At 40.7% G+C, this 12,624-nt stretch overlaps 1 protein-coding gene across 3 annotated transcripts in view; it reads right to left on the bottom strand.

The window, feature by feature from the left end:
- The window catches only part of ADK (adenosine kinase), a 564,182-nt gene that overhangs the window by 265,450 nt on the left and 286,108 nt on the right, over window positions 1–12,624 (bottom strand). For all 3 annotated transcript variants that reach the window (XM_077821816.1, XM_077821814.1, XM_077821815.1), the window contains exon 6: window positions 9,350–9,458. In XM_077821816.1, the coding sequence (XP_077677942.1) occupies window positions 9,350–9,458 (109 nt within the window). The remainder of the gene's footprint in view (window positions 1–9,349; window positions 9,459–12,624) is intronic.

Raw genomic sequence — 12,624 nt, 5'->3', positions numbered from 1 at the left:
CATCATACGCCACCAATAGTAGTGAATGGGAACCTGCTTCTCCAGTTTGCTTGCAGAGCAAAGAGTTAATACCTTTTGAACTGTTCTAAGAACCCCAATCCATTTCAGTTAAATAATCTGTGTCACCCAGATTCTAAGTATCAAAATACTGAAACAGTGTGTGTAAGCAACAGAGCTTATTGAAAATTTTCTTTCAAACATTTTTGTTTTAATAAATGGAAAATACCTTTTTAACCAAACCAATTGTGTTTGCCAAATTTCATTTTGGCTGAAGTGTTTGTTTATCTTTTATGAAAATTTTCAAAATGAAAAATTCTGAATGTTTTCAACAAATTTTGTTTTCATTGGAGAGGGAAAGGTAAAGTAACTTTGTGCACCCCACCGTACCCCTGCCACCCACACCGCTCCACAATCAAACAAGGAGGGAAAAGTAAAAATATTTAAAGTTAGGGAGAAAAAAAATCCCAAATTTTTTTTACTTCAGCCTTTTACAAATGGGGGAAAGGAAGATAAGATGTGCAAGTGTTTGCCCCTATATAAGATGTGCAAGTGTTTCCCACATATAAAACAAAATTTTTGTTGAAAAAACAAGAAATTCACAGAAAATTTCTAACAATTTTTTAAAAAATACTTACTTTTTCCGAACAGCTGCAGTAATCAGTGTACAATGTTAGCACGTTTCCAAGGAGTATGGGGTGCCATATGGTGGCATATCATCCTTCAAACAAGACAGTTGGGATCACTGAATATCTTTTAGATTCATACGAGTAAGCCTTCAGTGTTGTAAAATTTGAATGATTTACCATCACATGAAAATACATAGGAAAGTTTAGATTCTCATGGATAATGGTGAACTAGCATCTTATGAACAAACGGGTTGAATGAAATGTGACACTGAGGTCTAGGCACCATCACCTCACATGAAAGCAGGATGTTACCTTGCAATTCCGAAGAGAACAAACCAAAAATTCAGCTGAGCACAATTATAAGAGTAGAAAAGTTTCAGAGCAGCAGCTGTGTTAGTCTGTATCCGCAAAAAGAACAGGAGTACTTGTGGCACCTTAGAGACTAACAAATTTATTTGAGCATAAGCTTTCGTGGGCTAAAACCTACTTCATCGGATGCATGCAGTGGAAAATACAGCAGGAATATTTTATATACACAGAGAACATGAAACAATGAGTGTTACCATACACACTGTAACGAGAGTGATCAGTTAAGGTGAGCTATTACCAGCAGGAGAGAAAAAAACCTTTTGTAGTGATAATTAAGATGGGCCATTTCCAGCAGTTGATAAGAACATGTGAGGAACAGTCGGGGGGAAAATAAACATGGGGAAATAGGCTTGAATAAAGACTGGGAGTGGATGTGTCATTACACAAAGTAAAACTAAGTTAATGGTGTCCAGTTTGCAAATTAATTCCAATTCAGCAGTCTCTCATTGGAGTCTGTTTTTGAAGTTTTTTTGTTGAAGAATTGCCACTTTTAGGTCTGTAATCGAGTGACCAAAGAGATGGAAGTGTTCTCCAACTGGTTTTTGAATGTTATAATTATTAATGTCTGATGTGTGTCCATTTATTCTTTTACGTAGAGACTGTCCAGTTTGGCCAAGGTACATGGCAGAGGGGCATTGCTGGCACATGATGGCATATATCACATTGGTAGATGTGCAGGTGAACGAGCCTCTGATAGTGTGGCTGATGTGATTAGGTCCTATGATGGTGTCCCCTGAATAGATATGTGGACACAGTTGGCAATGGGCTTTGTTGCAAGGATAGGTTCCTGGGTTAGTGGTTCTGTTGTATGGTTGCTGGTGAGTATTTGCTTCAGGTTGGGGTGCTGTCTGTAAGCAAGAACTGGCCTGTCTCCCAAGCTCTGTGAGAATGATGGGTCGTCCTTCAGGATAGGTTGTAGATCCTTGATGATGCACTGGAGAGGTTTTAGTTGGGGGCCGAAGGTGACGGCTAGTGGCATTCTGTTATTTTCTTTGTTGGGCCTGTCCTGTAGTAGATGACTTCTGGGAACTCTTCTGGCTCTATCAATCTGTTTCTTCACTTCCGCAGGTGGGTATTGTAATTGTAAGAATGCTTGATAGAGATCCTCTAGGTGTTTGTCTCTGTCTGAGGGGTTGGAGCAAATGCGGTTGTATCGTAGAGCTTGGCTGTAGACAGTGGACCGTGTGGTGTGGTCTGGGTGAAAGCTGGAGGCATGTAGGTAGGAACAGTGGTCAGTAGGTTTCCAGTATAGGGTGGTGTTTATGTGACCATCGCTTATTAGCACCGTAGTGTCCAGGAAGTGGATCTCTTGTGTGGACTGTTCCAGGCTGAGGTTGATGGGGGGATGGAAATTGTTGAAATCATGGTGGAATTCCTCAAGGGTTTCTTTTTCATGGATCCAGATGATGAAGTTGTCATCAATGTAGCACAAGTAGAGTAGGGGCATTAGGGGATGAGAACTGAGGAAGCGTTGTTCTAAGTCGGCCATAAAAATGTTGGCATACTGTGGGGCCATGCGGGTACCCATAGCAGTGCTGCTAATTTGAAGGTATACATTGTCCCCAAATGTGAAATAGTTATGGGTGAGGACAAAGTCACAAAAGTTCACCCACCAGGTTTGCCGTGACATTATCGGGGATAGTGTTCCTGACGGCTTGTAGTCCATCTTTGTGTGGAATGTTGGTGTACAGGGCTTCTACATCCATAGTGGCTAGGATGATGTTTTCAGAAGATCACCAATGGACTGTAGTTTCCTCAGGAAGTCAGTGGTGTCTCGAAGATAGCTGGGAGTGCCGGTAGCATAGGGCCTGAGGAGGGAGTCTACATAGCCAGACAATCCTGCTGTCAGGGTGCAGGATAATGCCTGAGATAATGGGGAGTCCAGGATTTCCAGGTTTATGGATCTTGGGTAGCAGATGGAATACCCCAGGTCGGGATTCTAGGGGTGTGTCTGTGCGGATTTGCTCTTGTGCTTTTTCAGGGAGTTTCTTGAGCAGATGGTTTAGTTTCTTTTGGTAACCCTCAGTGGAATCAGAGGGTAATGGCTTGTAGAATGAGATGTTGGAGAGCTCCCTAGCAGTTCATATTCCGATCTATTCATGATGACGACAGCACCTCCTTTGTCAGCCTTTTTGATTATGATGTCAGAGTTGTTTCTGAGGCTGTGGATGGCACTGTGTTCTGTACTCCTGAGGTTATGGGGCAAGTGATGCTGCTTTTCCACAATTTCAGCCCGTACACGTCGGCAGAAGCACTCTATGTAGAAGTCCAATCTGTTGTTTTGACCTTCAGGAGGAGTCCACCCAGAATCCTTCTTTTTGTAGTGTTGGTAGGAAGATCTCTGTGGGTTAGTATGCTGTTCAGAGGTATGTTGGAAATATTCCTTGAGTCGGAGACATCGAAAATAGGATTCTAGGTCACCACAGAACTGTATCACTGCCCTATATCTCCTTTCTGACAAATTCATAGGTACTGAGGAACATGAAAGTTTCAAGCACTGCCAGGGCAAAAAACTGAGCATCAGAAGCATTAAACAGGCACCCATGCTAAAGGAGAAACAAATATTGGTCTTGCAGGGAGCTGAGCCACATGATGACATATCCTTTAATTGCCAACTGGCTACTCAAAAAGCCCTTGAAGACACTAAAATAGCAAAGATTTTAAAGAGACATCATTGAAATATATTAATATGTTAACCACTTATGTTAAACAATCTGTTCCATCTTGTATGTAGCCGCGACACTCTGAGTAAACTTCCTAGAACTGAAGAGCTGTCTAAGTTTGAAAGCTTTTTCTCTCTCATCAACAAAAGTTGGTCCAATAAAGGATGTCTCTTTCTCTTAAGCACTCACAAATTAAAAGGTTTTTTTTTTTTTGTTTACAAGCCTTAACTTTAAAAAGTAATTCAAAGACATTCCCTCACCAACAATCTATTATTTTCCCTTTTAAGGAAAGGGTCATTTGGATATTCTACTAATTCAGTGATCTGATTGGTTTAACGTTCTTAAAAGCTGTGCAATTATTCAACACTAAAAGCCACCACATTAACATGTGAGTTATTAAATAGAACAGTAATGGTAATCAATCATGTAATTTCAACGCACTCAGTAAGGGGCAACTGTTTATGAGCAGATGAACAACTAAAGGCAAAACAAAGAAATTTCTAAGATTACAAAGATATAAGGAATTAATGCATTAACAGCAACAAGTTATGGTACTTCACCTACTTTACACCTCCAACAGCAAACATTAATTAACATGGGTACAGTACTGAAGAGCAAACTGAGAAACACTAACTGGGAGAAATGGTGATATCTAATTGGGACATGAGGAAAAATATGGAACAGGATACAACACATTGGGAAAAGTTTATATTATTCTGTCTGCATGAGGAAGCAGAATCAATCATCAGAACTGAATTAAAATCCCACCTGGTTAACTGCAACTTTTAATGGAGACAAGCACTTCCTCCGTTCTCACTTTTTTTCCCCATTCTCATTGGATAAGCAGAGAATTCCATGTCAATATATAACAGTGTTTATTGAATACCAGAGTCAAATAAAAAGTAAAACATCTGAATAAGACCCTCCTTTTCTGCTCTCCTCAATGGCTCTCTTCAATAGGCAGCCCTTTTTTCCCACAGGAGATATTAATAAAGATTATATTATATTAAATTCCAAATGTTTGGAATTTTTTTCAAATATAAGTGTCTAAATTAGGCACCTAAATAAGTACTCTGACTTTCAGAAGTGTGAGCACCTGCAGTTCACAAGAAGAATTGCAGATGGTCATCTGACAATCAGACTTCCTATTTATATGCCTAAATAATCACAATAATGGTAGTGCAGTGTCTCTGAAAAAATCAGACCATTCAGGTGTCTAAATAGAGATTTAGGTCACTCTAATTTGAAAATTTTAGCCACAATTTCTAAAAATCCAGTCCCAAAAGAATGTACATATTGATAGAAGAAAACCACTAAGAAACGTAAGTCTTACATAAATAAAATCAGAGTTCAGGATACGGCCCATTAATGGACTACAGAAACAGACAGTACTGTGATGTTTAGAGTAGGAAGAACTCTTAAACAGGAACTTTGAGGAAGCGTAAGTGCCCAAGCGTGAGCAAACAAAGTCCTGTCAGGAAACTCTGATTAGCCACCAAAAGTACAGCTGATCCAGAATGAAAAGAAGATAAGAATCTGTAGGATATAATGCCAATGGAAGAAACTGCTGTGTTTAATTAAGACTGGAGAGTGGAAGGGAGGGGTTTGAAGACCTGTAAAATATTATGAAAAATTGCTAAAATATGGAATTATTTCAAAGCTAAAAGAATTGATCAGTCTTCTGTTTTCTTCTTTCTTTCCTTGACATCTTTTTCAGTTTTCCTAACTTTAGAGGATTGGTTCAGCCTGGTCTACATCTTTCTTCAACCTATGGTTTTCAAGGTTCTCTTCTTTGGTAGTTTCTCTCCAATCTGTCTACATCTTTTCGCCAGATGGATAAAATGAATGTATTGTGTTCATAAACGGTAACACAAATTCCCTCTCAGGGTTCTGCCATAGGTCCATTGCTCTTTTTCTTTGGACCTGTTCCCCCTCTGTGAACTGATTAGATTTCAGGGCTGAGTTTCATCTGAATGCTGCTCTACTGAATGCTGCATTTGAAAAGGCATATGCATCTACTCTAGTAAGTATATATATGGGGGCCACACAATATTTCAGAACTGTCTTAGGGAAGCATTGCCCATCTGTACCTAGAAGATGGAATAGCTTGATATCCTCAGGACAAGGCTTTCATGCGTATTGTGACAGGGTTGGGCTGGATGGCTACAGGAGAGTAATAGAAGGCAGATATATTAGCCCCAGGTTAAATAGGTCCCTTTTCCCTGTGTAAGGGAACAGGGAAGATTCCAGAACAATCGGGAACCTTCTGGAGACAATTATGACAGACAGGCTGATTAGAACACCAGCAGCCAATCAAGAAGCTGCTAGAATCAATTAAGGCAGGCTAATCTGGGTTTAAAAAGGAGCTCACTTCAGTTTGCGGTGCGCATGTGAGGAGCTGGGAGCAATAGGCACTAGGAGCTGAGAGTGAGAACGCGGACTGTTGGAGGACTGAGGAGTACAAGCATTATCAGACACCAGGAGGAAGGTCCTATGGTGAGAGTAAAGAAGGTGTTGGGAGCAGGCCATGGGGAAGTAGCCCAGGGAGTTGTAGCTGTCTTACAGCTGTTCCAGGAGGCACTCTAGACAGCTGCATTCCACAGGGCCCTGGGCTGGAACCCGGAGTAGAGGGCGGGCCCGGGTTCTCCCCAAACCTCCCAACTCCTGGTCAGACACAGGAATCGTCGACCTGGACTGTGGGTTCAGAAAAACGGCCAAGCTGAGGGCTACCATGAAGCTCCAAGGCAAGCAAATCTGCCAATAAGCGCAAGACCCACCAAGGTAGAGGAGGAACTTTGTCACAGTGTATACTTCAGTAATAATACATTTGAATACTTATTGGCTTTATGTCTTTTCTTTGGCCTATCATAATCCAGTGTATGAACAGATTCTAAAGCTCCAAGGCCTTCTGTTCAATTCAATAGAATTGTAAGGCATTTTTTATATCTAAGTTTTTGAGATGCCTCAGCTTTTTTGGAAGGAAATGGGTATTAAGATAGGAGATCCTGAATATCCTGATTCTGGTGAAAAAATAATGGAGTGTTTGGGCATAAAAGATAGCACAGTACGCTGGTTAAGTTGTCTTTATGGATAACTGAAAAGAGAGTGTGTGTTCCGTAAGCTAACGCTGCTATCTCAAAAATAATCTTAATGGTTAAGAACTTTAAAGAGGTTTCTTCATAAAGTATTGCAAAGAGTGTGCAACACTAGACTAAACGTTGAATGGATACTCTGTTTAATAAAGTCAGAAGTGTTCCAGAGACCTTGAGAGGTATCTTGTATGGAGGATACAGAAAGCTCTCAATAAGTCATTCAGTAAGAGTTCTAATATATAGAACTGTTGAACAAACAATGTCAGGTGGGAACTGGACAATTTTAGACTCTTCTGAAAAGGCTATCTAGTTTTCCGGGAAGTAGGGAGGGAGTTAGTTGACACATGAAAAACATTTCCTATTTTCAGAAATTTATTTCTCACATCAAGAGCAGCACATTCCAAAAGAACAAATGAAATTTTACCAAATTGGCCTATCCAGAAATGATGTGTATCTCAAAATATTGCATTGTTTCAGTTTACCACTATCAAACTCAGTCAGAAATGAACGATCTACTCCAAGTGGTCACTATGAGTCATCAAAGTTTGAGCTCAAATTCTGTGTCTCAGTCCCAATGACAGCAGAAGATAGACGATTTCCAGCAGACAATTAATGGCAGGGATCCAGAAGAAATGCCAATTGATTAACCTTGTTCAGTACTGGGATGTTGCAACCATCAACAAAAAAGGATGGGGTTATAACTCTATTTTGCAGTCTATCATCCAAGTTACTGGCTTGAGTGGTGGCAGTACTGCACCTTTGTAGCTGTCATACGCAATGGAGAACTGGACTGAGGGAAGAATGCAACAAAGAGAGAGGAGAAAATGACAATTGGCCTCTTCTTGTCAGAATATTCTCTGGGTCCCACTATCAACCTGGTGTTCCACGAATCTGCCCTTCATATTCAAATATCCAATACAATTTCCCAGCTCTTCTCCATTGAAATTTATTCATATCTTCTGTTTTATTTTCAGTTTTGCAAGCTTATTCCCTAACTTTTGAGCTTCTTGGTCAATGAGGGTAATAAAGTCTGGATGGCCATTAGACTTCAGGAATTTCTTTCTAATATAAGCCCAAATCTGTATGGTAAATTGGCTCCTCAATGTGTGGTTGAGCTCGGTGCTTGAACACAGAAGATGGGCTTCTAAAACCAAAATTAAGTGTAGAGTGGACTTCTATACAACAAAATCTCTTTTTTCCCCTTATGTGATCTTCCCAACTTTCCCTGAACCATTTCAACTGAGAATAATTATTCCAAATCACACATTAAAAGATTCAGTGATAATTATATACAGGTATCAAATATAGAAAACAGACAGCTTAGTTCAGTATGGCTTTGGCTAACATTTGTCATTCTTCTTCATTTAACAATACTCAATTCTTGCTGCAATTTTTAGCCCTATAGCATTTAGCCCCAAGTCTGGCATTCAGAACAGACTACAGTATAATCATCTGAAATTTAAAATACTGTCCATTTTTAAAAGTATAAATTAAAAATGAGCAGACTATTGAAGAAATACATATTTTTAAATACACCTTAAATATGTAGCAGAAGCAATGGGATGTCTTTCCTTTGTATAATCTTCTCAGTGTAAGTATTTGTTTGACAGCTATAAAGGGGCAGCCTTGGCCATATGCAAGAATCAATAACAACCATGTAAAGCCTACAGCAGTGCACACTAACAGGCTGTAGGAGACATTAACGCTAGCTGAAAGAAATAACTATTTTCAATGTACTTATTCCTCCTGGATAATCAATTTTTTACACTTCTTACCAGCTGTTCCCAAATAGCTCAGGTTGCGAAATGACAGCAGCTTTCATACAGAAAGCATGTATTATCTGCATATTATGTGTTTTTAATCTATCATAGATGTTTTATACATTCTCTAATTGCCATTGGTCATATCAAGAGAGAAAGATGAAAAATTTACCACTTATATGTAGGCAGAAGGGAATCTACACAAATATGGTTTCATTAATTCCAAAATTAAAAAAAAAACCCAAGAAATAATATTTATTCTGAAAACTAATTGTGAACCTACTATTTTTCATTTTCCCCCAAAGCTTGGTACCAGAAGTAAAATTTAGTCACTGAAATCATAGCTTGCCCCCTCTGCCCATATTCAAGAGACTTGTCATGATCATTGTTTCTGAAATATCAAGTTGTAAGTTGCATTGGTAATTACTATGGAATAAATAGCAATTAAGATGGTTCTCACAAATAAACTCAAACTGTTTGCAGTGAATAATTAGGCTAATATTGTTTTTCTACATGATCTATGCATCCTTCACAACAATTTGCCAGAAAATGTGAAATGTAAATTTGATGCACTATTATAGAATACATTTTAAGAGTTTTTTTCTTATGGCTTCCTGTGCTCATTTTAAGAATGCATATAACTAACAGTATTTACAAGGATGGAAACTTCAAGGTAAATAAATCTGATCAAGTTACAACAGAAGCAGACATTTTATTTCTCAACATTCACAAAAGTTATCCTGCATCATATGCAAAATGGACACTAGTAGTTCAGTGCTACAGAAATTGAGTATAGTAACCCACAAACATTTCATAACTTTAAAATAAGCCAAACTTACTGCTATGTAATAAACTTTGGCCTTTTCCACCAGTTTCCAGTTCTTCTCCAGATCAAGGTGTTTTTCCTTATTGTAACAATTGGCGGCAGCAAGGTGAGCTACAAGAGACCTAAAATGACCAAAGAAACACATATTAATTAGACACATCCTTTTTCTTAACACTAGTATTGTTCTCCCCATCAGATAAAAAGATTCTTTAAAAATACTTCTATCTGAGGGTATGAATGCTACCATAATGTAAAATAGTTAAATAGTCCATATAAAATATATCTACATAACATGTATAAATATATACGGAGAGAAAAATCATAAAAACTTGAGAAACATTTTTTTAAATCCACATTTACGGAAAAACCTATAAACGTATGTCATACACATACACAGTCATTAGTATGCAATTCCACTATGAAAAGATTTAACACAACCACTCCGGTGTAAAAAGACTTGCCCATGAACACACTGTACACCTGGGGAGAGTTCTGGCCCCTAGTTCCCTGCTCTAAGCATTAGATCCTTCTGCATATTTTAAAATAAAAATTGTTGTAAAGGGAAGAAAAAGCAAAACTTTCTTTCTATGGAAAAGGGAAATCAAGAACAGTGCACGCAGGGTTATTTTTTTCTATCAGAGATTTATGATACTAGGGACCACCTCCACTAATACGAATTAATTTAATATGAAATGACCCAAAACTCCAAAAACTACAGGGCAATAGGAGAAAGAATTGAGATGAATGTATTCTGCCAGATCATCATTCACTGAAGCAAAAGTATAATTTAAAAGGATAAGGAAGCATAAATAACCTTTTCCTCCACCTTTTCGTGGCTTTGATTCAACCAAACTCTTGAAAGTAGCTCTTGGCTAAATAAGCTGAAAAGTCAAATTCACTTCTGTCTGCAGCTGAACAAACTATTAGTACCACTGTGAGAAAGCTGTTGCATGAAGAATGAAAAAACAACTCTTAAGAATACATTTAAACGTGGTTTTTGAATTTTTGTGATGATAAAAAGAGCAAGATTAACAAATCTGGAAAGTGCAGTGCTCTATTTATCCACAGAACACAGCACAAGCTACTACCGGGTATTGCTAATTATGGATTTTGTGTGTGTGAATACGTCTACACTGCAATGTAAGCCTGTGTTTGAGCCTGGGCTCCAGGCTAACCCCCATCGTGTCTACACTCCAATTGTGCTAACCCGTGGTTTGGACCCAGGGTCCCAGGACCCTGCAGGGCTAAAGGGTCCAAGATCGAGACAAGCTGGGACCCAGAGGCTGAGCCCTATTTCTTTGCAGCAAAGATGCAGCTCCACTTGACTCAGGTCCCAAGTAGGATTGCCAGCTTTCTATTTGCAGAAAACTGAATACCCTTGCCCTGTCCTCTGCCTCAGCCCTTTCCCAAGGTCCTGCCCACTGCTCACTCTATCCACCCCGTCTGTCGCTCACTCTCCCCTACCCTCGCTCATGTTCTCATTTTAACCAGGCTAGGGGAGAGGGTTGGGGTGTGAGACGGGGTGACGGCTCCAGCTGGGGCTGGAGATGACTGATTTGGGATGCATGAGGGGGCTCCTGGCTGGGGGGTGGGGCCAAGGGGTTCAGAGTACAGGAGCAGGCTCCGGGTTGGGGTGAGGGCTCTGGCTGGGGGTGCAGGCTCTGGGATGGAGCCAGGGATGAGGAGTTTGGGATGCAGGAGGGGGCACCTGACTGGGGCCAAGAGGTTCGGACTGCAGAAGGGGGCTCAAAGCTCGGGCAGAGAGTTTGGGTGCAGGAGAGGGTGAGGGGTGCAGGCTCTGGGCGGCGCTCACCTCAGGTGGCTCCCAGAAGCTGCTGGCATCTCCCTCTGGCTCCTAGGCAGAGGGATGCGTGGCCAGGCAGCTCCGTGTGCTACCCCTGCTGGTGGGTGCTGCCCCTGCCAATAGGCACTGCCCCCACAGCTTCCATTGGCCATGGTTCCCAGCCAATGGGGGCTGCGGAGCCAGTGCTCAGGCAGTGAGTGGAGCCATTGGGGCTGCTTCTATGCCTAGGAGCCAGAGAGAGATGCCAGCAGCTTCCTGGGAGCCATGCAGACAGTTTGCCTGCCCTGCTGCGGGTGGCCAACCGGACTTTTAATGGCCCAGTCAGCAGTGCTCACCGGAGCCGCCAGGGTCCCTTTTCGACTGGGCGTTGCAGTTGAAAACCGAATGCCTGGCAACCCTAGTCCCAGGCGTCATCCAGAAGTGTCCTACAATTCTATGGGAAGAACTTCCTTAGTCCTCTCTATCCCAACAATCCACAATCAATTTTATCCCCTTTGCAAACAGCAATCCACATCCCTTTTGCAAACAGCAGCAGCTCAACTCAGGTCAGCATTAACCAAATCTCTTCTGATCTGCAATCCACAAGTATACTGTCAGAGAGCATTCAAGGGCAAGTGAACCAATCAAGCCTTTTGCAAAGCAAGCTGCTCCTTGATAATGTGCTATGCGGGCAGTAAAGTTTTCCCAAAGTACCCATGGTCCTAGGGCTAGTGCGGCCACATTTTGGGATGGTGGGGGGTGCTAGGGACTCTGAGAAATGGTTACTCTGTTCAGCAGAGTCCACTGAAGCTAACTAATGCCACTGAATAAACATTTAACAGTTTCAGAAAAATGTATCAGTTGCTATTCCAGATGATTAAATCTAGAAATTCTTCTACCTACTTATGCATTAAAGCATGAACTAACTTGAACGGATCTCTATCCCATGAAATTATAGCATAAGATATAATTGTGATGCTGGCAGACCAGGTGCCAGCTCTTGCCAAGGCTTCAGGCCTCAGCCGAGCACTGACAAATTTGTTGCTAGAAACCAATCTGTTTCACCTGTGTGTTAGTACGGTTAAGATGGTTATTGAACTTATAACAATGTGTTTAGTTTCAGACTATATGAAATGCTTGAAAGCTGCTGCATGCATTAATATCACTTACAATTTCTTTATCACATGCTATAAGGTAATAGTTAAGTTTTCACTTTATAACTGTAAAAAACATTTTCTCTGAAACTGTGTACCAAGTCAGGAGGGATCGTCTCTTGCTCATCAAGAAGGCCTATCAAAACTAAATGGGCCTTTGTGTGAGATCACATATTTGTTAACTCTCCCTTCACTCCCATGAAGAGGCTATGTGCCAACAGGCTTGTCCCATCAGCTTGAATTCTAGAAGAAGGAAATAAAAGTAGCTGACAATAATATTTTTGATCTCTCTTGGTGTTTGGACTCTCACATGGCTGGAGCTAGCAAACACAAGCAGGCATCCCTAGAGTC

Source organism: Eretmochelys imbricata, chromosome 7 (assembly GCF_965152235.1).
Source record: "Eretmochelys imbricata isolate rEreImb1 chromosome 7, rEreImb1.hap1, whole genome shotgun sequence".
In the NCBI taxonomy this organism is placed as follows: Eukaryota; Metazoa; Chordata; order Testudines; family Cheloniidae; genus Eretmochelys; species Eretmochelys imbricata.
This window is presented reverse-complemented; position numbering and strand designations above follow the sequence as displayed.